The 26,422-nt window shown below is 40.8% G+C and overlaps 1 protein-coding gene across 1 annotated transcript in view; it reads left to right on the forward strand.

Annotated features, from left to right (window-relative positions):
* Nucleotides 1-26,422, forward strand: part of EPS8L2 (EPS8 signaling adaptor L2) — a 174,074-nt gene that overhangs the window by 85,918 nt on the left and 61,734 nt on the right. Inside the window, exon 2 of the mRNA XM_073658667.1 lies at nucleotides 24,854-24,908. Within this exon, the coding sequence (XP_073514768.1) occupies nucleotides 24,865-24,908 (44 nt within the window). The 5' untranslated portion in view covers nucleotides 24,854-24,864. The remainder of the gene's footprint in view (nucleotides 1-24,853; nucleotides 24,909-26,422) is intronic.

The raw sequence follows: 26,422 nt of genomic DNA on the forward strand, positions 1-26,422 counted from the left end.
TGTATGTAGCAATGAGAATGTCAAGCGTCTGGGATTGAATCCTTGAGCCGGTGCTTTGTGGTTGGCTTCTCTGGCCGCCGAGCCACAGCAGATATATCTTTTCTACTGATGTTTAGTTTCTGTTATCCTTGTTGCAGTCTTTTTAGGGTAACAGGTGTTTTCATTTACTCATTTGTTTGCCCTATCACCTTCCGGGTGCGGCTTTATATACGTTATCCCTGCTGGTATTTCCTGCTGGTGATAGTTTATTTTGGATGTCCAGCCATATTGCTGTACTTTAAGTCAGTCAGTGAAAGATCAGCTAGGGTTTATCTCTTTGCTGTTTATGTTCTTTACCTTGCACCTATCTTCTGTTTCTTTGGGAAGTAGGTGGCTTATTTTCTAACAATACTTATTTAATTCCTTTATATTTCTTTTGTTTTTTTCACTCTGGGATCTTTTCTTTTTTTAAGCACACTTTTTCTTCTGTAGGTAATTCACACTCTGCTCTGCCCTCCGGTTCTTTAGGAGGTACGTGAAGCAGTCGACAGCCTTTCATGTAGCATAAGTCCGAGTTGTGATCATCTAGTCTGTGGTTAGGGCTATCTCAGCTCACACAGGAACCACTATGGAACCACTATGGTCAGGATAGCTAGTCTGTACAAGAACCGGCAGGTTCAGTGGCAGTTTTTAGTGTGTTTCCTATTTTCCTGAATGAGTTGCTACACTATCATAACAGAGAAGAAACAAAGAAAATCCAGCTCCCATGATCCAATAAATGTAAAGTTGTCTTTATTGGGTAATCCACGAAAAAAAAATGGACAAGACACAAGTACAATAATGCAACGCATTTCGGATCACTTATGATCCTTCTTCATAGCTTCAAAGCATAGAAATGCTGCGATGTACTATGAAGAAGGATAAGTGATCCGAAACGCGTTGCTTTATTGTACTTGTATCTTGCCCATTTTTTTGTGGAATACCCGATGATGGATCTGTGTTATATAGATCTGTAATATGCACCCACAGCCTGCTATAGGCTCATATTATATTATAGTAGGGCCACCTTTTTATTGATTCCTTATATTTGTTTGAGAATAAATATGATTTTATGCTCCACGCAGTGATGTATTGAGGTGCTATTGAACCTAGAAGCATTGCTTCATTAGATTGAACATGTTAATTCACACAAGCACTATATGGCGGCACATTGAGCACCTAGTGTCCTTTAATACAAGTCATATGGATGTAAATGCTAAAGGATCCCTGAACAAAGCTTTGTCTTGTACACAAGCCAAAAGAGAACAGAAGCAGTAAAAGCGAGGCGTGAGTTTCATTCTTTGGGCGGAGAATCTCTTTAAATGAATGGAAGTAGTTTTGCAATAATCTGGCTGATGTGTAGCAAACAGATAACCTTCTAATAAAGGTTCAAAGCCCAAATGAGAGCTTCATAGTTACATTTCCCTTCTTCTAGTCCTGACTACTTTATGTTCTGCACTTTGCAGTTCTGAATCGCTCGGTTTGCAGTCGATCTGTCGATTTTGTTCTTTGTGGATTTTTTTCAAATAGCTCCTAATTCCCTGTGTAGAAATAAGGTACAGTAAAAGCATTCAAGTTGCTTGCAGTCACCACTAGAGGGAGTTTAGGAGCTCACTGTATACTGGGTTGCTATTGCGTTCGATGTATAAACTGTATGCAGTAAGCTCCCTCTAGTGGTGACTGCAGGTAGCCAGATTGTTATTAATATGCCCTGTTGGGGGTTTATAAGAGAAGTTGTCTGTTCTTCTGGTGAAAGTCTGCTAGGTGTTATGTTATGCGATTTGTATAGTTTCAGCCACATTCCAACTAGACATGCTCGGCCTCACTCAATTTGCTTATATTGAGTGAAGTCAAGCACGTCTAGTTGGCATGTGACCGCATGTATGCAAATCGCTCACTGACAACCCCAGAGATTCCTGACCTTTTGCAGTGTTTACGCTGTAAGGATTCAGAAGTCTGCAATCACATAGATTGACTGCAGACTTTCATCAACAGATCGGACAACCCCTTTAAGAATTATGAATACATGACCTGCAATATTACTGTGAAAGTTAAAAACGTAAGGTACTTAGTTAACATTTTTTGTTCAAAAGGCTTTAAAGCCATCAAATTAAGCCTGGCTTGGCACATAGAGAGGTGAGACACAAGTGGTAGGGAGTTTTCATATTAAAGGTTCACCTTGTCGTGGTTGGTTGACTTTTAAACATGATAATTGTCCCTTAAGTCTTTACAGCTCTGTTTAAAAACAATGAGGCGCCTAAAATGACCTTAAAAAAATGGCTTTTTTGTTTTTTTTCTTGGAAGACTTGTCCCTGTTAATAATAATCGTTCGCTGCTATGGAACATGTTATATATTCTTGTCCTTATACAAATAGCTTTATTACCTTGTACTTGGAATTAGTCTTTTATCTCTTGATCTTTAGTATTACAGCATAGACGTCAAAGAAACATATATACTTTATCAACCACCCAGGTACAAAGGGTTTAGTAATGGAAGACTGCAAATGTTGTTACTTCTCATCAAAGCCAAGAGATTCCATGACCTAAGAATTCGGTTTCAGTTGAGTTACGCATCATTTCTCCATGGATTAACTCATCTTTGTATCTGGAAAGTTGGGTGACCACTAAATTGGGGCATTGCTATAGGGGGTGCAGGGATTTACAGACAGAAAAGTGGCTGGTTTAGTGGCTTAGCTATTAAAATAAACCTGTCAGCCAGCCCCCTTCATAGACATCACTGGCCATATACTGACGTAGGAAGCTCTCTTCTCTTGTCGAACCTAAGGGGCAGCAAGAGGGCACTGAAACTGGAACATTAGGGCACATCTGAAAAATAAAGTATATTAATTGGTGCCATTGTATAAAACGTCAATCAGAATGGAAAGTATTTGGTTTATTTCAGCTTATATGTGTGTGTATGAGACTACATGAACAGGTGTGAATATGTACGTATGTAGAGGGCATGCATTTATGTAGAGAATGTGCACCTGTTTGTAATATATGTATTTCGAGGATGTAACTCCCCATTCGCTAGCATTGTAATATACATTGGTTAAAGATTTAGTAAAATTTACACCTAAACTATACAACAAATGCTCCATATATAAATATGGCTAAGGAGCGGCAGACATTATAAAAAAAGAGCTGCACATTGGATCTTGGTTGCATGTGACAGCAACGATCTGATTAGAATTTAGAAAGTTGATCCGGTCGCAGATGGTTAAGTGCAAATTTGTTTTTTCTTTTTGCTTTGTAGCTTTTGACAAACATAGCAAAAAAAAGCACAATAGTCAAAGCAAATAGACACCGGACGAGACAACAATATTTAATCTCTGGCCAGGTGACTCTCTTATTAACATGTAGTACAGAGGATGTATTGATATGATAATGTATAGAACACATCAGACTGATTGTGTTACAGCAATGTTTATGTACAGCATTCATGTACATAAAGCAGCAATGCAAAGTGTATGGAAGTATGTCCCAAAAAAATGTATATTGATTGATATGACGAGATCATACCTTATTATCGTATAAATGCTTTAGACAGAACTTTGGATTTCTTCATATAAAGTCTCCTTACTTCCTTGTGATCACACTTATTTCGCACTGGCACATCTTATCTCTCAGTTATTTATATCCTCGGTTCATATTTATCAGAGAATGGTAATAATTCAGGAGTACAAATAATAACAATTAAAGGGTTTGTATAATATTTTTTCTTCTGGAGCACACAGCTCCCCTGTCTCCCAGCTTCCTGGTTCCCAGGGGGCGGTGTGCTCCTGAAGATTGACAGTGCAGACCAGCGGCACTCGCCCGAATGTTTTCAGATGCTGTAAGCAGAGGAGCGCCGGGGCATCGGAGCTGGTCCGTTTCCACGCAGCGCTAGTAGACGGTATAGCAAAGAGCTTGCAAATACTCGCTCCTTGCATAGGAAATCACTGAACTCTAATAAGACTGATGAGGAGGCCCCCCTGTCTGTCGCCGTAAACCCCTGACAGTTGTATTATTTAATTGCAGTATTTGGTTTGCATAAATGTTAGAAATAAACTTTGTAAAAAAAATGCAATTTAGTCACAGGTTTTGGTTTTATCTTTACCATGTGGTATAAATGACATGGTTTAACTAATTATATAACTAATAAATTATTATATTATAACTATAAGTAATATTATAACTAATTATAACGAAGCTATAACTAATATATAACTAATTAGAACTAATCTATGTTTAACTAATTAGAACTAATTATATAACTAATATATTATTATATTATAACTATAACTAATATTATATCTAATATATAACTAATTATACGTAATATATAACTAATTCTAACTAATCTCTGTATAACTAATAATAATAATAGGTTATTATATTATAACTAATATTATATACACTGCTAAAAAAAATAAAGGGAACGCTTAAACAACAGAATATAACTCCAAGTAAATCAAACTTCTGTGAAATGAAACTGTCCACTTAGGAAACAACACTGATTGACAATCAATTTCACATGCTGTTGTGCAAATGGAATAGACAATATTTGGAAATTATTGGCAATTATCAAGACACACTCAATAAAGGAGGAGTGGGGATCACAGACCACATCTCAGTACCAATGCTTTCTGGCTGATGTTTTCGTCACTTTTGAATGTTGGTTGTGCTTTCACACTTGTGGTAGCATGAGACGGACTCTACAACCCACAGAAGTTGCTCAGGTAGTGCTGCTCATCAAGGATGGCATATCAATGCGAGCTGTGGCAAGAAGGTTTGCTGTGTCTGTCAGCGTAGTGTCCAGAGTCTGGAGGCGCTACCAGGAGACAGGCCAGTACACCAGGAGACGTGGAGGGGGCCGTAGGAGGGCAACAACCCAGCAGCAGGACCGCTACCTCCACCTTTGTGCAAGGAGGAACAGGAGGAGCACTGCCAGAGCTGCAAAATGACCTCCAGCAGGCCACAAATGTGCATGTGTCTGCACAAACGGTTAGAAACCGACTCCATAAGGGTGGTATGAGGGCAAGACGTCCACAGATGGGGGTTGTGCTCACAGCACAACACCGTGCAGGATGCTTGCCATTTGCCACAGAACACCAGGATTGGCAAAGTCGCCATTGGTGCCCTGTGCTCTTCACAGATGAAAGCAGGTTCACACTGAGCACATGTGACAGAGTCTGGAGACGCCGTGGAGAGCGATCTGCCGCCTGCAACATCCTTCAGCATGACCGGTTTGGCAATGGGTCAGTAATGGTGTGGGGTGACATTTCTTTGGAGGGCCGCACAGCCCTCCATGTGCTCGCCAGAGGTAGCCTGACTGCCATTAGGTACCGAGGTGAGATCCTCAGACCCCTTGTGAGACCATATGCTGGTGCGGTTGGCCCTGGGTTCCTCCTAATGCAGGACAATGCCAGACCTCATGTGGCTGGAGTGTGTCAACAGTTCCTGCAAGATGAAGGCATTGAAGCTATGGACTGGCCCGCCCGTTCCCCAGACCTGAATCCGATTGAGCACATCTGGGACATCATGTCTCGCTCCATCCACCAACGTTACACAACAGACTGTCCAGGAGTTGGCGGATGCTTTAGTCCAGGTCTGGGAGGAAATCCCACAGGAGACCATCCGCAACCTCATCAGGAGCATGCCCAGGCGTTGTAGGGAGGTCATACAGGCGCGTGGAGGCCACACACAATACTGAGCCTCATTGTGACTTGTTTTAAGGACATTACATCAAAGTTGGATCAGTCTGTAGTGTGTTTTCCACTTTAATTTTGGGGGTGACTCAAAATCCAGGGCTCTATTGGTTAATAATTTGATTTCCATTGATGATTTTTGTGTGATTTTGTTGTCAGCACATTCAACTTTGTACAGAACAAAGTATTCAATGAGAATATTTCATTCATTCAGATCTAGGATGTGTTATTTGAGTGTTCCCTTTATTTTTTTTGAGCAGTGTATATATATATATATATTTATATTATTATATATATTATTCCATATGTTTACATATATATATATATATATATACTAATTATAACTAATATATTTATAGCAAATTATAACTAATAACAATAGGTTATAACTAATTATATAACTAATATATTGTTATATTATAAGTATAACTAATATATAACTAATTATAACTAATCTATTTGTAAATAATTATAACTAACAACTAATTAATAATAATAGGCTATAACTAATCTATTTATGTTACTTTCTTACAGTACCACTTTAAAAAAGAAATGTTAGACTTTGGGTCAACACCAAATACAAGTTTAATTTTTTGAAGTTCCTAAATTAAAAAAAAAATATATATATATATATATATATATATATATATATATATATATATATATATAGGCAATTTTTTTTTCTCTTTGTACAAGACAGTGTCTTTGTTATGAGGCTTTTGTTTCCAGTGAAAGGTGTTAAATTAGGACCTGGCTCATTACAAAAAATTGAAGACCTGTGGGTCTTCATTTGGTTCGAGGCTGAGGGAACCCCCTTCCTCTGTCTAATTGCTTAGTTGGCATTGTAGCTATTGACCGTGCCATCTAAGAGGTTAAAAGGCTGTGATCCAAGCTATTCCAATGGGAATCATTGCAGCAGAGTGTCAGCTCCATTATCCGTACCCACCCCATATCTTGTATGTATGGCACTTGTTGTTATATAAGGGGTACTATTCCCCTCATTGAAGGAGCATATCGCTACAGAATCTGGTGCTACATTTTACATTGGAAATACAAATATTTATAACATATACAGGTCAGGAGTAATGGGTGACTTCTTGCATTGATGATTCAGTTTATCCATTGCGGCTCTGAAGATGGAATTGTGCTTTAAGTGCTTTCCCTCTTATACAAAGGGAATGGCAATAACACAAATCAAAGAGAAATAAAATATGATTGCAATGAAAACAAAAGAGCATTGATCGCCCGCTGCTGCCCAGACTCGGTGTTGTGCCACAATGTTGGGACAGCTGGCACTTCAGGAGATGAGTATTTGCATCGTGATCTCTGGGTGCTTATGGAAAACGCAGCTTCCTCTGATGCGATCACAATTCAGTCTCCACAGTTTGTAAATGTGGAATTAATATTGTATCACCAAAGTATCAAATGCAAAAAAGGGGTCTGATGTGACACAATGTGTGCACAGCGCTCTGGAATATGTTGTAGTAAAATAAGAATAATATTTAGAAATCCATACGATACATCATTATTTACTAGCTACTGATAATATATATTAAAGTATATATTTTTTGCTTCTGCTGGTTAAATAACCATAACTTTCTTATATGATATTTAATTAAGCAGTTATTATAAACAAAAATACAAGTTATCCCCTATTAATAGGATAAGGAATAACTAACTAGCTGTTTGCTGGGGGGGGGGGGGGGGGTCTGACTGTTGGGACCCCCAAAAACATCTTTGCAAACCTTTCTTGAACGGAGCAAAGGTCCTTAAGCTCAGTCTCCCCTTCATTGTCTATGGGACTGATGAAGAACGTCGAGAACTCTACTATTCCCAGCAATCCCATTGACAATGCATGAAGCAGAGACTGATCACATGCATTTCCGCAGAGCCCTGTTCTTGGGAATGCTGTGAGTCTCAGCAGTCAGGCCCCCAATACTTTAGTTAGGTGGAAAAAAACTTTTTTGGGAGATGGTAATAATATTTTGAACTGATTTTGCATTTTGTTTTGAAAGAGAAAAGGCTTTGTTTTGGGGGGGGGGGTTATTACATTTTTTTTATCTTTAAACAATTTGGGATACTGTCACGTACAACTTCTCAGCAGGTTACGTGGGTGCAACTGCAAGGGGTTAATCTATCTGAATTCATTCAATCTTGCACTTTGGCTGCACATTTTGCATAAATGTCACCCCAATAAAGTCCACACACCCCAGATACACAACCACTAACCACCAATCAAGAGGCGTGATAAGTCTCCAAACTACACTCAAACAAGCAAAGACCAAATCCTATCAGAAAGGCTAGAGGGTTTTTTAGAGACAAACTTACTAAAGTTTTAGATTTTAATATAAAAAGTACAGTGCTTCTAAGAAAACAATGTGACATAGACATATGGAAAATAGTTACAAAATAATAAGGAGGAATAACAGAAAATACCTAAATTTTTCTAATCTATTGTTGTTCTTCTGTTTCCTTGAGGGTGGGAGAATGAAGGAACACACTCAGACTTGGCTGATGCCCACCATGTGAAACTCTTTCAATTGGCCAAATCCAATGAATAATTAGTAGTAAATTTTCATCCCTCCGCTATAGGGGATGTGAAATATTCAGTTTGGATAACATATATCCATCTGCCCATCTTTTGAAGCTTGTACCATTCAGGTCATGGTGTCAAGAATGACACTCTAAGAGATGACTCTCCTCCACCTACTGTGGTTTCTGCTGACCCTATGGTACTGTAATGTGGTGCGGGGAGGTAGCCGTAGGCGAGGTACTCGCCTCTTGCGCCCCGGCATGTTACATGAAGGTGGGGGTCCTGGCTGGCTGTGTGGACTTGTGCTCTGAGGGCGCTACACCCTTGCAGGCAGCATATAACCGATTATTCTATTTTGCCAGGACAAGATGTTTCACAGTTCAATGAGGGAGACCACCATTCAAAACTAAACTTTTTACTGAAAGGGAACTTTATAGGGGAATATATACAGAAGATAGCGGGTACACAATCCTATTCCTTCACAACTCTGAGCATTTTCCACACAGTTTCAATTCCCTCTTCTTTACTCTCTTTACTTGTCCTTTGCATTCACTGTTTCTCACTACTTCACTACAACCCAGCTCGACACTACAGTTCTGTTTAGCAAGACTCATACTGTGATTCCGCGTCTTCTTTCCCATTAGGGGAGCTAATGTGCCAGTATGGCCGGTACTCATCTTCTCCAATGCTGATGCTATGGAACTCCTGACTGGCACAATCTACTCATCTCACGTACTCAGTCTTATCTAGGCCCGTTACCTCTTGGAAAAATAAACTCTGGGCCTTAGTGCTAGGCATCATCTCCCAGGACCTGTCTCTGGAAAATCACTCTGTCTTACAGTCACGTGTGCTCCAGATCTCACTATCTCTCCCTTTCGGTCTCCTCTCACTTAGGGAAACCCAAGAATGCGGCACTGCTCACGTTGGACCTTAGTTCCTTTCTCTATGCACTCTAGGACCTATCTAACTCACTACCAAAAAACTGTCTCCTTCCCTTCAACTTATTCCCTCCCACTTTGGGCTAGTTCCAAACAGTAACTTTCACTATCCCTACTGTCAAACTACACATATTATCATCATTAAAACAAGTCACAATTCACATTATACATCACAGTTCACATTACGCATCACAACAATTTACATATTCTTTAAGGGGAAACAAGGGCAGCATGTTAATCTCCTTACAGCACAATCTGCAATAAACATAGGCTCATAAGTTGTGTCATATACATTTTTTGCCAGATTTTAAAGGCAAATTAAAGGGGTTCCCCGTTTTTAGGCCATAAGTCTGGAGTCACTCTATGTGACACACTGCAGTCGCAAACTAGTGGTCACAAGTCCGCCACTCCCAGCTCTGACACCGGAGAATCCTCACAGTGTGCAGTGTGCGTGATGTGAGGATTCGCAAGCCTGCAGTCACATAGACTAACTGCAGAATTGTAGCCTAAGACCGGACAACTCCTTTAATTACCTAAAATAATCCAACAAATGTGATTCTCAACAAAATGTGCCAGATTTATCACGTATAATTGGTAAAGGGTTACTGATCCATGGTTGTTTATTGCCACTGATGGGTCTGTGTAATCGGACCCTTAACCCTAATTTGTTTTTTTTTCCTAAGGTATTTTTTAAGCACAAAAATATATTTTCAATTGAAGCAGCTTGTGCTTCAGAGCTGTTATTCATCATCTAATGGGTGGAAACTTGGAAGCAAAAATACTAAATATAGCATTTTCATGGTGCATATCCAAAAGCCACAACTCCACTGAAAACTTTGCATAAATGACTGGGACTATACAAGAGCAGAACACATCATCCCTTGCACAACACTGGTACGTTAGGACAATTAAGTCTCCATAAATAAAACCAAATAAATCATACATTGATCGTGTGCCCATAAAAATCAAGACTTATCACAGCTCTCTCAGCAGATAACAGGAAGGGAACACGCTGCAATGGATAATGACTTATTTACTACGTTGAGCTATGGGCCAGGCCAGAACTTTGAACCCTGAATTTTTTTCAGACCCACAACAAGCGACTCGCGGAAAGTTTCAGGAGCACTGACAGAAAGTGCAACATGAATTCTTACCCCTGAGAATTCTGCCATTTTTTCCCACTATTAAAATTGTCACAATAAGTGCTTTGTACTTTCCAGAAATAATGCCGTTGCTGTAACCAGACCCCTCAGTCTGGCATAAAAATAGAACATTAAGGAGAAAATAATTAGTAAATTGGAAAATTAGAAATAAGAGAGGAATCTGTGGATCAGGGGCAAAATTAAAAAAAGGGGGTTACCAGATGTCGGTAACAACCTATCCAATCCACACAGAGAAATAAATGAAACCATAGATGTCCATAAATTAAGTTATGTATAATAATGAGAAATGACACAGGAAAAAAGTATAGAACACATGAAGAGAGGTGCAAAAAGCCATAGAAAGTCATGACACAAGCTGAAGTCTATCAGTAATTGGAAAGCAATCCTGCCTCTTAGTGAAAAATAATGTCAGCTGGTTTACCTGATTGCCTAAAAAAAGGTGTCTCATTACCAAGGTGCCACACAAGAAACATCTCAAGATGGGCAAAACCAGTCAGTTGTCTCAAGACCTTCGCAACCTTATTGTTGTAAAACATACTGATGACATTGGTTACAGAAGAATTTCTAAACTTCTGAAGCTTCCAGTGAGCACTGTTGGGGCCATAATCCATAAGTGGAAAGAACATAATTTTATCATAAATCCACCACGACCAGGTGTTCCCTGCAAAATTTCAGACAGAGGAGTGAAAAGGATTATCAAAAGAGTTGCCCAAGAGCCAGGGGCTACCTGTGGAGCGCTACAGAAAAGACTTGAAATCAGCTGGCACAATTGTTTCAAAGAGAACAACAAGTAATGCACTCAATCTCCATGGCCTGTATTCACGCTCACCATGCAAGACTCCATTGCTGAACAAAAAGCATATTCAATTGCGTTTAAAGTTTGCTCAGCAACATTTAGGCAAGCCTGTGAAATACTGGAAGAATATAGTCTGGTCAGATGAGATCAAAACTGAACTCTTCGGATGTCATAATACACACCATGTTTGGAGGCCAAAAGTCACTGCATATCAACCGAAAACACCATACCAACAGTGAAGTTTGAAGGTGGGAACATCATAGTGTGGGGCTGGTTTTAAGCATACGGCACTGACAAAATTCATGTGATTGAAGGAGGGATTAATGGACATATGTACTGAGACATTCTTGATAAAAATCTGCTGTCATCTACCAGGATGAAATGAGGGTGGACATTTCAGCAAGACAATGATCCCAAACACACTGCCAAAGAAATGCTCCATTAGTTTCAGAGAAAGAAAATAAAGCTGCAAGAATAGCCCGGTCAATCACTGGACTTGAATCCAATAGAAAATTTATGGATTTATGGAAGTAACTAAAGCTCAGAGTTCATAGAAGGAGCCCACAGAACCTCCAGGATTTGACGAGTGTTTGTGCAGAAGAATGGGCCAAACTCACACCTGAGCAATGCATGCGACTACTTTCTCCATACAGGAGGCATCTTGAAGCTGTCATCTCCAAATAAGGATTTTGTACGAAGTAATAATTAAATTTCAGTAATTGTGTTCAATACTTTTTCCTGTGTCATTTCTCATTATTACACATAACTTAATTTATTGACATCTATGGTTTGATTCCTTTGCCTGTGTGGATTGGATGGGTTGTTACTTGTTACCAACATATGGTGAGAATTTCATGTCAATAGCACCTTTAGAAATATATTTAACTTAGAAAATTGGTCACGTGTTCAATACTTATTTCACCTGCTGTACATGTGTTTCCTGAAACAACAGCAAGTTAGATTTTAATTGAGCCCTAGAGGCCAGTGGGGAAAGTGATAAGTGTGAAAATGGCAAGATTTCTAGTTTTTTTTAATACAAATTGTGATATAAAAAATGTCAAGAAAATGACGTTTAACACAGAAACCTGATTTAAACAATTAAGACTTAAGAAAAATGATTCTTGAGAATTTCCTCCTCGTTATTTTTCTGTAATATCGGGTTTCTTGCTTTGCTGTTTTGAGTGCATTTAGCATATCATCTTTCAGTGTAGCGTTGCATAATAATTTTGTGACTTTTGACGTTTTCACATTAGTTTCAAGAAGTTTCGCCGAAATGAGCGGATCTGTGTTGAGACAGGGCGTTCCCAATTTATTAAATTGGCGGCATTTCTTGCACCAGAAATGTTACTCTAGTCCCCATTACTGGTGAGGTGCATGGAGGCGCATGCCATTGATAAGATGCACTGAATTCATCAAGTGGTGTGCGCCCCCTAATGAATTTGGCACTTCTTTTTCCTATACTCATCTCAATAAGACTGACATACAAAACTCTATTCTTAATGAATTGGAGCTATAGTTTCTCTTGAGAAATGTTCTCAGATGAGGAGAAAATGGAAAAAAAAATCTCTATCTTCTACATTTTGTCAGTCCGTGGAAATCAGACTGCACTCAGATGTCATCAGAGTGCAGTCCGATATTTTCCACCTCACCACTTCTGCATTTTTCACCCACTCCTGGTTTTGGCTTGCAAATACTGTTGTAAAATACTGACCAAATACTGAGCGTGGCCTTAGGTAAATTTGGTTACTTGTATTTTTTTCATTGTGTTTTTACAGCTTATTTTACATGCATTTTTATTGCATTTTTGATGTTGTTCTTTTTGTCGTGTCATGTTTTAAATAAAGCTGCTTTGATTTTGATACTTCCTAGTATTTGGCATTAACAAAACTTTATTGATGCATTCATGTACAGATTACATGTGTTTTTAGTGCGTTTTTGCCGCGGATTTTCCGCATCTAATACAATTCTATGGAGAAAATCCGCACATAAAACTCAGCGTACTCACAAGAGAAATTGACATATTGCAGATTTGAAACTCGCACCGCAGATCAGTTTATGGACATGAGATTTCTATAAGTCCCATCCACTTTGCTGGAACTGTAACACGCTGCATTTTTTGTGCAGCGAAAATACGCAGCGTCAGAAACTCACAAAAACTCATCATGGGAACTTAACCTTAGATTTGTATATTTCCCAAGATTTTCCAATCATCGCTAACTTTTGTCCTATCACATAAAAATTTGTTACATGTATGACTGGTTATAAAGACCGTTCAATATACAGGGACTTGCTCTGTTCTCCAGAAAAGGATATGACACCATTGAAATCCTTCAGTGTGCCTCCCCCTGTTCTACCTAAAGTAGTTCATTTTGATACTGCAAATTATTGCTTTCATTGTTATCGAGTGGAGCTGTCATGTCATAAACTCCTCTGGTTTTTTTGATGGTATGCAAAGAATGTGATCAGTGCCCAAAGGTAAGAACAAGGAATTTTTATTGCTGTAGTAGGAGATTGCCCTTCACACCACCTTAAAAGATGATGGCTGGTAACAGGGTTAACCTAATGGCACAAACTCACCTTCTCCAGGTCCTTAGCAGATGATGGCTAGTAACAAGGTTAACCTAATGGCACAAACTCACCTTCTCCCGGTCCTTAGCAGATGATGGCTAGTAACAAGGTTAACCTAATGGCACAAACTCACCTTCTCCAGGTCCTTAAAAGATGATGGCTGGTAACAATGGTAACCTAATGGCACAAACTCACCTTCTCCCGGTCCTTAAAAGATGATGGCTGGTAACAAGGTTAACCTAATGGCACAAACTCACCTTCTCCTGCTCCTTAGCAGATGATGGCTAGTAACAAGGTTAACCTAATGGCACAAACTCACCTTCTCCAGGTCCTTAAAAGATGATGGCTGGTAACAAGGTTAACCTAATGGCACAAACTCACCTTCTCCAGGTCCTTAAAAGATGATGGCTGGTAACAAGGTTAACCTAGTTGCACAAACTCACCTTCTCCCGGTCCTTAAAAGATGATGGCTGGTAACAAGGTTAACCTAGTGGCACAAACTCACCTTCTCCCGGTCCTTAAAAGATGATGGCTGGTAACAAGGTTAACCTAATGGCACAAACTCACCTTCTACCGGTCCTTAGCAGATGATGGCCGGTAACAAGGTTAACCTAATGGCACAAACTCACCTTCTCCCGGTCCTTAGCAGATGATGGCTGGTGACAAGGTTAACCTAATGGCACAAATTCACCTTCTCCCGGCCTTAGCAGATGATGGCTGGTTACAAGGTGTCACGGGTGTGTCAGGTTTGACAGACAGTCATTCTGTAGAAGGTCGCTGCGCTTGGCCTTGCAGACACCTTCTTGATTCTTTCATCATCCCTCCCTCTCTAGGATCCAGCGGTGATCTCCACCTTCTGCTGCTAATTAACACACCCTTGCTGGATCTTTAAATACACTCAGTTTCTCCAGAGAGTTGCTGGTAATAGAGTAAATTCCTCTGTTCAGATCTGGAATTCTGGCTGTCGACCAGATTCTCCTTGGAGTTCCTTTTTGGATTGTAGACGTGATTGCTCTGGTGTCTTCTCAAAGCTATCCCTTTGTCGGTTTCCCTTGTTTGTCTTTAGTTGCAGCGGAGCTGACTAGTGCTCACCCCTCACCCTCCCTTCCTAGGGCCTAGCTCTAGGGTCAGCCAGGGCTAAGGTATCCTGCTCGGCGATAGGTGCGGAACCTATTTAGGGACGATAGGGGATTAAGGGTGTTGTTAGATCTGCTTAGGGGTCTCCACTTCCCTTTTCCCTAGTTGCTGGGCTTCCTCCCTATTATCGTCGTCGTACGCTGGGTTCTTCCCATACCTAGCATGACATAAGGTTAAGCTAATGGCACAAACTCACCTCCTCCCGGTCCTTAGCAGATGATGCCTGGTAGCAAGGTTAACCTAATGGCACAAACTCACCTTCTCCCGGTCCAGTGGCTATCCTATCTGACCAGACACTACTAAATGAGTATTCTGGTCAGCACTGGAAGAGATCTAGGCTGCACAGCCATCCTACTGATGTGACTGGGGTCCTTCTGATAGGCCAGTCAAAGGAGCCGATAATCAGACAAATCAATGGACAGGTGCATTGACAAATCAGAGACCTATTTAAATTCCACTAGCCACTTGCCCTGTGCCAGCTATTGTCACATCTATACTGACCTGGTGCAGTTAGTATTGCTACTCTGAACTCTGACACAGCTTTCTGCCTGACTATTCTCGTTATGAACTTCTCATTGACTTGACTCTTGGACTGCCTGACTTCGCTCTGCCTGACCTCCTGGACTCTCAGACTACTAGCCCTCAGTATTTGGTTCCAAATCTTTCCCTGTTGTTTATACTATGGCTCTGACCTTGGGTTATCTGGTTATTCCATCAGTCTGCTTCACTGGTCAGAAACTACTCTGCAGATACAACCTAGGAGCCCTGCAAAGAAGGCCAGATCTCTTGCATAGAGGGTGAAAACTAAGGAGCTGTGACTTCTATGTCAGTGCCTGCCCATCTTGCCCCTGCTTCTGTTGCCAGGTGGCGCCGCGCTCTCATTGCATTGTGTTCTCTGGGACTTGTAGTCCCATCCATGCTGGGAGACCTAGGGTTAACTGCTGTGTGGTTAAAGGGTGAAGGCCGGGGTTTCTCTGGAATCTGAGTAATGTCGAATAAACCATATAAGAACAATTTATTAGCTACGGTATGCATTAAAAACAAAGGACTAGATAGACATTAAAAACACAATTAGCGGGATAAATGAAAAGTTGATAAAAATACAATAGAAACAGGCAAAAAAAAGGCACTAATTCACCCTAGACTGAATCCTAGGTGCTGCCTGTCCGTGGAGGTTGGCACCCTATTTGTAGTCGATAATGGCGCCTCCACTGCTCAGCGGCTATCTCTCGAAATGTGATCATAGCAATCAGGAATAGTCATATATAATTGGGCACACCTATATGGCACATAATAATACTTGCAAAATGATATGAAAAGAGGCGTCTCTATTGGGCAGATCAGGGAAAATTAATAAATAATTATTATCAGAGTATATTCTTCAAAATTGCCTCAAAATTAGGCTCTAAGCGTTTCCCCAGCAGCTTCATCAGGAGGCCGATATTAAGTTGTGATAGCAGGATAACATGACCAGCAAAGTATGTCTGACTCTGAAAATATCAAGTTTCAATCATTTTTAATTGTTGGTAACACTCATCACTAACTAGATCATGCCCAATCATTATAATGTGTAATGCATATAGTGGACACTCAATGTCCTCATTCCCATAGTGCGCATGCTCCCCAAAAGCATGCCACAAGAGGTATAAAATATCATCACGCATGCCCGATAGAACGAATGTGCATTTCCAGTTAATACATGCGTTCCATGGTTGGAACGCACCGCCGAGGACAAGGCGGTAGATGAGCATGGCCGGAAGTGAGTGCGCTCCACACTGGAACGCATCCACAATGGGCGGTGTAAAGGAGGCCGGATAGAGGAGAGGATAGCAACCGATGTGCGCATGTCCGAGACGCCGATGCGTTCCAAGCTGGATCGCACGGGCAAGAGGGGAATTAGATGCTTGTATTAAAGCTTCCAGGACACGAGATTCTAACCAGAAAAACTGGCAAAGGAACATAATCAGAAAGAGGTCAACAATAACCCTGTCACCAAAATTGTATAGAAAGATAATAATGAAATTGATCATGAATGGGCCAATGGGTGAGGAGGGTAGTAAAGAAAAGATAATAGGATAAATAAATGATAAGGGATCCCTATATTCGGAGACCCTGTAGCCAAGGCGAATATCGGTATATACATATCAAGGTACAAAGAACCAAGGCAAGGGACTACAAAAAACAGGCATATGACATTTGCTCGTTGAGGTCTTTGGGGGCCACGGAATGCAACCTAAAAATCCACTCACTTTCCTTCCTTAAAATGTGTTTATTATAATCTCCATCCCTCATTTTGGGTTTAACCACCTCCTCTGCTTGGAAGGACTCATCCCTAGACTCCCCATGATGGACATTATCGATGTGTTTAGCCAGTGGGGTATCGCGGCTGTTGCGAATGTCCCCCAAATGCTCCATCGTCGTTTTTCTAAATTCCATCTTAGTTTTCCCTACATAGTTGAGGGGACAAATACAGGTAGCCATATATACTAAGCCAAAGGTTTTGCAGTTGGCGAAATCTCTCAGGAAAAAGGTACGTCCTGTGGAAGCACTAGAGAAGGATTTTCCTGGACTCATCCAGCTGTAAACACAGCAATTAGGCTGTGTGCCCACAATGTGGATTTAAAGTATTTCCGCGGCGGCATTTCCACCGCGGAAACACATTAAAAACGCTTGTTAAGTTATTTCCCAATGATAATCCGCATGTGCTGTGCACATGTTGCGGAAATTTCCGCTGTGGATTATCATTGCGGAAAAATCCGCAGCACAACCATTAATTGTGCGGAATCGCGGAAAAATTGCCGCCATTGACTTGCATTGGACCGTATAATTTCCGCATGACTACATGTACACATGCGGATTTTATGCAATTCAATGCACGGATGGTACCCGGGTCTGGAGAAGAGGAGACTTTCCTCCAGACCCAGGTACCATAGTACCTGTAGTTAAAAAATAATTAAGATAAAAAAAAACACATTATACTCACCTTCTGATGGCCCCTGTCTGCTCCCGGAAGTGCTGCTGGCTCTTCGGCTGCTCGCGGTGGTGTAAAAGGACCTTCCATGACATCATTTAGTCATGTGACAGGTCACGCGACCGCTGACATCGGCGGTCGCGTGACCTGTCACATGACTAAATGACATCACGGAAGGTTATTTTTAGAGCACCGCGAGCCGCCGAAGACACCAGATGCACCGGAGAAGGAGACCAGGGGCCATCAGAAGGTGAGTATAATGTTTTTTTTTTTCAACATTTTTATTCTTTTTTTTTACTATTGATGCTGCATTTGCAGCATCATAACTTGGTCAAACAACATAAATCCATGCCGGTTGCATGGATTTATATAGTGTGACCAAGTTGTCAAGCAGTTTTCCAAGTGATGCTAAAATCGCTTGGAAACGCGCTTGTCAACCCGCATGCGAAATCGCATGTTAAAAACGCTTCACAGACGCTTCTACCTGGCAGAAAAAATGCATGTAAAATCCGCATGTGTTTTTTCTGCCAGGGAGATGCAGAAACGCTCAGCAAAAATCCGCAGCATTTCTGCATCGTGGGCACTTAGCCATACCGCATCTAAAAAAAACACAAATTTTTTTTCAAACATCATTTTTATTTGTTTTTTTCAGAAAAACAAAAACATATAAAGACATATGAAACAAAGCCAGGATGCACAATAATAAGGAGCCTGTCCATAGATCAGGCACACTGAATACCCGATAAATTCAGGTTAGCTGGCTTAACAAATAAACAGCTAAACAAAGATACAAAGATTAAGTCTTGCAGAATACAGTCATCTTTAACCAAAAGAATTAAGTAAATATTGGTGATTTGTGTCAATTATCTCCCATGTTTTAGTTAACGCGTAAAAGTCCTAGGTTGTTGTGTAAATCCTCTAGTATATACCATTCTGTAGAAGTAAATGGTTTGACAATTTTATTCTTTTCAGACAGAGAGCAACATGTTATAATAAACTGCTTCCATTTTGATAGAAACTTCCCAGCCTGTTGTTCTTTGTTACTAAGGGCATCTAGGTGTTCTACTCCCATAAAATGTTTCATTTGGATTATTAGCTCTGCTATAGGGGGAATGATAAGATCCAGCCAATGTTTGAGTAACTGTTTTTTTGCCAGGAAGAGTAGAGTATGAAGCAGTTGTGGGGGGCCTTTTGATTTTTTGTCGGGGTTCTCTGTGTTGCTCCAATGATGTAGTAGGGCTAAGTATGGAGAGAGAGTGTACCCTGGACCCCATATAGTATTCATCAAGTCTGAGACCTGATCCCTGTATACTGTTGAATCAGGGCAGGACCATAAGCCGTGCATAAGGTCAGAGTATGGGTGATGACATTTAGGGCATGCAATTAGTCTATTTGATAATGGATCTTTTTTCGGTATATTAAAAGCGTAAATGGCCCCGTGTATTATTTTATACTGAGTTTCTCTCCATGTTTCATTTATAATGTATTTTCTAAATATCTTCCAGCCTAGTCTGATCTTAGTGGGAATTTCAACGTCATCAAGTTGTTGCTTCCAATATTTAAAGAAAATGTCTAGGTGTATTTTTAATAAATTGGATTTCATAGCCGAGTAAAGACTAGATATTGAGGGAGTACCAGTTGGAGATAGTAAAATTACATCTAATTCGTTTTGAAAGTTCTCGAAGGTAACATCCCTTAAGTTTGACATAATGGATAGTCTAATTTGTTCAAATTGAAAGCCCTGCTGAAGAGGTAGATCATACTTATCCATACATTCTGGGTACGTCAACCATCTCTGATCGGTTGGGTGAAGTAAGTGAGATATGTTATGTATACCTGCTTGCTGCCAATTAAGAAATAATTTATTTTCACTGCCCTGTGGAAATTCCGGATTCCGCCATAGCGGCAAGTGCTTAGAAATTCTGAAAGAAAGGCCATAATTCTTTCTAACCGCTTTCCAAGCTGAAATGGTGTCTTTAAAAGTTACAGATTTTTTGATTGCTGGGGGTAGGGAAGAGTAGCGAGAGTGTAGAAGTGCGGTTAAATTGAAGGGGTAAGCATAGTCTGATTCCAAAGAGTAATCAGAGTATGTATGTCTTTTATGGAGCCAGTCAATTATGTAACGAGAAAGGCAAGCAAGGTTGTAATTCCTGATACTGGGAAAATTGATGCCTCCATCATCCTTGGATGACATAAGTTTGTCCAGATTAATCCTAGGACGTTTTGCTCTCCATATAAAACGACTAAAGGCCCTATTAAGTGTGACTACATCAGAGTGTTTCAGTAGCAATGGTAGAGTTTGGAGTTGATACCTAATTTTAGAAGTACTGATCATCTTAACGAGATGCGCCCTACCTAAAAAAGACAAGGGCAAATCCTGCCACAATTTCAATTGATCAGTGATTTTTTTGATGAGGGGGGGATAATTTAGCGTATACAAAGAGGATGGCAAACGGCCTATTATTATGCCCAAATAGGTGATATGAGATGTAGCTATATTAATATCATAGAAAGATTTTTTGAGTAGTTTCATTCCTTTTTCAGTTAATGGTAGCAATTCACATTTTTTAGCATTTATTTTAAACCCAGAGTAAGTGCCAAAATTTTTAAGTAGATCCAACACTAGAGGTAAATGCAGGATGGGATCCGACATGAACAAAATGATGTAGTCAGCAAAAAATGCCGCCTGAACTGATTTTTTTATTAAATTGGATGCCTGAAAAAGTTTTAGGGTCAGATAGAATACGGACTAAGGATTCTAGTGCCAGGTTAAAAAGTAAGGGGAACAAAGGACACCCTTGTCTCGTTGCCTTTTCAAGAGGGAAGGGAGTGGACAGAAAGCCCGGGTTATACACCTGGGCTTTTGGAGACATATATAAATTACGAATGTAATTAAAAAAAAGGGCCTGACAATGACATCTTGGTTAAAACCATATATAACCAATCCCAACTTATATTATCAAAGGCCTTTTCGGCGTCAAGGGAGATAATTGCCGTGGACCCCTTAAAATCAGGTGTAGAGTGGATTATATCAAGCGCCAGTAATACTTTCCTAATATTTAGTGTGGCTGAGCGACCCTTAACAAAGCCTGCTTGTACATGGGATATAAGGTGGGGTAGAATAGAGGCCAGTCTGTCAGCCATTATTTTAGATAAAAGCTTAATGTCGATGTTTATAAGGGAAGTCGGTCTGTATGAATTGGGGGATAATGGATCTTTGCCTGGTTTTAGTAATAATTTGACATAGGCCATATTTGCGGATGGGAGAATGGGATCGCCATTGATTATTTTGTTGAAGATTTTTGTTGAAGATCGATACTAATAACGGGGAAATCTCTTCCGTTAAGGATTTAAAGAAGTCAGAAGTGTATCCATCAGGTCCAGGGGCTTTGTTTGGTTTCAAATTTCTAATTGTATTAGTAATCTCTTCTAATGAAATAGGTTTATTTGACCCTATCCAAGAGTGTATCAGAGAGGGGCAAGGTTTGTTTTGGAATTTTGTATAGGTCCTTATAGAATGAGCCTAAAATCTCATTAATTGATTTAGGATTCGTGTGAATTACCCCGTTGATATTTCTTAATTGGAAAATTCCCTGTGGCTCTTTCAGACCTTTCGCTAAATTGGCCATCATCCTCCCTGATTTGTTGTCAAACCTATAGAAGGGGAGAGTGTATTTTTATCATCAGAAGGAGTAGTGTCCAAACAAAATGCCTGATTTGCGTCCTCCAGCCAATGATCAGGATTTATTGGACCTGATAAAAAAAACTCGCCATGCTATAATAATTACCAATTTTAGAGATTAAGGCTGCAGGGGCCTAAAAGAACAATTTCCTAGATATGCATTAAAAACAAAAAAACTAGACAGACATTGAAAATACATACGGGATAAATACAAAGTTGATAAAATACAACAATAGAACCAAGTAAAAAGAAGGCACTAAATCACCCTAGACTGAATCCTAGGTGCACAGCTGCCTGTCCGCAGAGGTTGGCACCCTATTTGCAGTCAATAATGGCACCCCCCGCTCTTTGGCGGCTATCCCTAGAAATGTCCTAAGTGACCCTGAAAATCAGGGATAGTCATATGCAAAACCTCCTTATCTCTTATCATTCTATAGGGCATGCGCATTCATTCTATAGGGCATGCGCACTCCGCCAGTGACGGTATTTTATACATTTTGGGGCGCATGCTCAAATCTCTTTTTTTGTGAAAATTTCTCTGTAATCTGCTAGTGGCTTGAACCAAGTCTGTCCGATGTAGCTGTTTGAGTCTGTGACCTCTGACAGATGTAATCAGAGCTTCCACCAAAAACTGACTTAGGATAAAGGATAAAACGTAATAGGGTAACTGAACAAATAACTTTTTTTTTCTTCAGTGGCACAACAATGTCCCTAAAGTTGAGTTCTTCAAAGTCGGGTTACACCTAAAGTGACAATTGGCTGTCACTAGAGATGAGCGAATTGATTTGCAGGGCCTAGGTCCATTGGCCAGGTCAGTAATCTGTGGCCACAAGTTGGGAGCCCAGAGAAGCACCTCCTACCTGACAGCATCCATGGCTCCTCTTTTGATTAGCTGGACTGGTGTGGCATCATCACTGCGCCATGACACACACAACATCACACCAGCCTGGGTAATCAAATGCGCCGCAGATGCTGGAAGTTAGGAGGAGATTCCCTGAGCTCCCGTCCAGCAGACACTTAATACTGACCTGGACACTGGACCTGGCTCCTGAAAATGTATTCACTCATTTCTAGTTTTTGCCTGTAGTGCCACATGGGGTCTATAGAAGGCAGCTCCTCGCCACATCCTACCCCACCAGACAACATAAAAAGAATCACACAATCAAAAGTCACAAAGGAATAGTAAGACTTACCCCTTTTATAAACCGGTGTGATTTCAATATAAAGAATAAGCAATATTGAATATAAATATATATCATTGTGAAAAAATGGTGGCAAGTTTGTTCTCTATGTGGAAATCAAAGATTTTTATTATATAAGGTCTAATTATTTTCTAGTTAAAAACCTGTACACAAATTTATTTAATTCTCCAGTGTGTGCATTAATATTACCTGGTCACAGGATCATTGCTCGTATTGTTGCTTGCTCTGTGAGCATGACAGTATATTCACTGGTGCCGCTGCAAAATTGTGTCGTCGCTCCTTACCTGCCTGCTCTATAAAGGATATTTTATAATGTTTGCTGAATGTTGAGCTTTGTATGTGGACATATTGACCATATGCTGAGTTTCTACCTAACCATTAATAAACTGAAAATACCACCTGGTACAGCTCCGTCCATTGATTCACGCTAAGCGTTAATGTGTGCATCCTATTACTTTCAGGCATTCATAATCATTTGTTGTGTATTAAAACTATCATTTTTATTGGATTTTTTTTACTCTATTTATGGTAGCTATTATTACAGTGGATGTACAGTAAGTAATGATGGCTAAGTGGGCTGCATTACGGCTCCTACACACGACTGTTTTAATCGGACGAGTGCTATCCGTGGTTTTCATGAATAGCAATCGTACCCTTGTTATTCTATGGGGCTGTGCACATGTCCAATTTTATCCTTGGACAAAGTGGTCCAAGGACGAAAATCTCAGCATGCACAATTTGCCTCCAAAAATTGGATGGCACGCGCCCATTCAAGTCTATGGGTCCGTGAAAAAAATCGAACAGCACTCAGATGACATCTAAGTGCAGTCTGATTTTCACGCACTGACATAATGGAGAACGGTCCTTGGTCAGACCTCATCTCAGACCTCATCTAGAATACTGTTTCCAGTTCGGGGCTCCACATTTTAAAAAAGACATTGAAAAACATGAGCAAGTTCAGAGAAGAGCTACCAGGATGGTGAGCGGACTGCAAACTATGTCCTACGAGGAACAGTTAGAGGATCTGCTAATGTTTAGCTTGCAAAAAAGAAGGCTAAGAGGAGACTTAATAGCCATCTACAAATATCTGAAGGGATGTCACAGTGTAGAGGGATCATCCTTATTCTCATTTGCACATGGAAACACGAGAAGCAATGGAATGAAACTGAAAGGGAGAAGATACAGATTAGATATTAGAAAAAACTTTTTGACAGTGAAAGTGATTAATGAGTGGAACAGACGGCCACGAGAGGGGGTGAGTAGTGTTGAGCGAATTTGTTCAGCATTTCAAATTCGGGTTCGTGTTCGTGGTTCCGACTTGGTCGCGCCAAAAAATCGGCTCCGCCCATGAACATCCCTGATTTGCCACACTGTCACGCAGATGACATCAGCATGTCGCAGATGACATCATCACCCTGGAGGTCCCCTACAACTCTAACATTCCATGAGAAGGTGGAGAAGCTTTTTTTTTTCTTTCTGCCTCTGAGAAAATTGGATCAAACTCTGATCAGAGCCTGATTAGCGTAATCAGACAGTTTTTCTCGGATGGAGAGAAATCACTTTGTGACCCTAGCCTTACCCCCATTCACCTCCATGAGATTTAAGTCATGCTGGGGCAACAGTAGCAGAGTATTTGTATTTTTCTCTTGTGTTCACCACCAAGTGTCCTCCTACCTTCAAAAATATACCAACAAGTCATTGATTTACAGCACTAGGTTATTGCCCAAGTATCTACAGATGCAAGAGCCTAAAATAGGAGACTGGACTGTGAGGAACGCAGGAATTAGTGGCTGCAGAGTATGTAACTAACAGACAGTGAGAGATATTTCCGTCTGGGTAATTGAAATATCCCTATAGCAGATCTCCAGTTACTACTGCATACACTATGGGATTGGTGTAAAAATTCAATGTTTTACCTGATTGTTCAAGAATTTGACTTCCATAGTCCCAAAGATAAGCCTAATATGAAGAGGAACAGAAAGAATATATATTGTAGGGGGTGTAGGTGGGAAATAACAAGGGCAGTGCTTTTCTAAAAATGCCGCGTGACTCTGTAACCAAAATAATAGCCCTATAACTGTATAAACAAAAAATACATCTAAGTATGACGTCTATCAGCATCAGAAACGTAACATGGCTTCTTCTTTTCTTGCAGCTGATGCAGCGATGAGTCAGTCAGGATCTACAGGGAGCAAACATGGATCCTCCAAGTAAGCCTAAGTGTAAAACTTTCTGTAGGCTCATTACTTATTTTATAGTTTTATTTTTAGATACTTATGACTGGAAACACAGGACCCTAATATAATGAAGGCAGCCATAGCTTCATATTTATTATTTATTTGTATTGGAATGTGACCGTGATACTTGTTAATTGTCATGCAAAAGTCGTGGATGAATCTAATGTTGGTGTCACTGGGTATTAGAGGCTGCTCCATGGCTGCAGCAGATAACCCAGACAGAGCCATATTGATCAGTACATATAGATCTCATTCTCTGGGAACATTTGAATAGCAGGTCATCTCAAGCTGGTCCTAATACTGTCCTAATAATAATCCTGGTCCTAATACTGTCCTAATACAAATCCAGTCCTAATACTGTCCTAACACAAATCCAGTCCTAATACTGTCCTAATACAAATCCAGTCCTAATACTGTCCTAATACAAATTCAGTCCTAATACTGTCCTAATACAAGTCTAGTCCTAATACTGTCCTAATACAAATCCAGTCTTAATACTGTCCTAATACAAATCCAGTCCTAATACAGTCCTAATACAAATCCAGTCCTAATACTGTCCTAATACAAGTCCAGTCCTAATACAGTCCTAATACAAATCCAGTCCTAATACTTTCCTAATATAAATCTAGTCCTAATACTGTCCTAATACAAATCCAGTCCTAATACTGTCCTAATACAAATTCAGTCCTAATACTGTCCTAATACAAATCAAGTCCTAATACTGTCCTAATACAAATTCAGTCCTAATACTGTCTGTAACGGGTCTGGGAGGTGGAATCTCTGAGCAACTATACAAGGGGGCAGTCCTTGTAAGGAAGCGGGTGGCTCCCAGGGAAGACGGGCAGGTAGTCACGGCAAGTGACAGGGACAGTCTCTGGGTAGAGGGGCAGGTAGTCATGGCAAGTGACAGGGACAGTCTCTGGGTAGAAGGGCAGCGGGCTGGTGGCTGGTGAGCGCTCCCAGGTGAGCGGGCGAGAGTCTCTGGGCAGGCAGGTGGTCACAGCAAGTGACGGCAGAAGCTCCAGGTAGACTAGCAGACAGGTAGCGGATGGAAGCTCCCAGGTGAGCGGGCAAGAGTCTCTGGACAGGCAGGTGGTCACGGCAAGTGACAGCAGAACCTCCAGGTAGACTAGCAGACAGGTAGCGGATGGACGCTCCCAGGTGAGTGGGCAAGAGTCTCTGGACAGGCAGGTGGTCACGGCAAGTGACGGCAGAGCCTCCAGGTAGGCTAGCAGGCAGGTAACAGGTGAGCGCTCCCAGGTGAGCGGGCAGGAGTCTCTGGACAGGCAGGTGGTCACGGCAAGTGACGGCAGAGCCTCCAGGTAGGCTAGCAGGCAGGTAACAGGTGAGCGCTCCCAGGTGAGCGGGCAGGCTGGTCCATAGACAGACTGACAGGAGTCGGAGGGCAGACCGTCGGACCGCAGGCTTGCAAGCGGGTAGCGGATATCAGGCAGGTATCAAGCAGGAATCTGGCAGGTAACAGGCAG

Source organism: Phyllobates terribilis, unplaced genomic scaffold (assembly GCF_046119375.1).
Source record: "Phyllobates terribilis strain yellow unplaced genomic scaffold, ASM4611937v1 Scaffold_13__5_contigs__length_258822181, whole genome shotgun sequence".
Lineage (NCBI taxonomy): Eukaryota > Metazoa > Chordata > Amphibia > Anura > Dendrobatidae > Phyllobates > Phyllobates terribilis.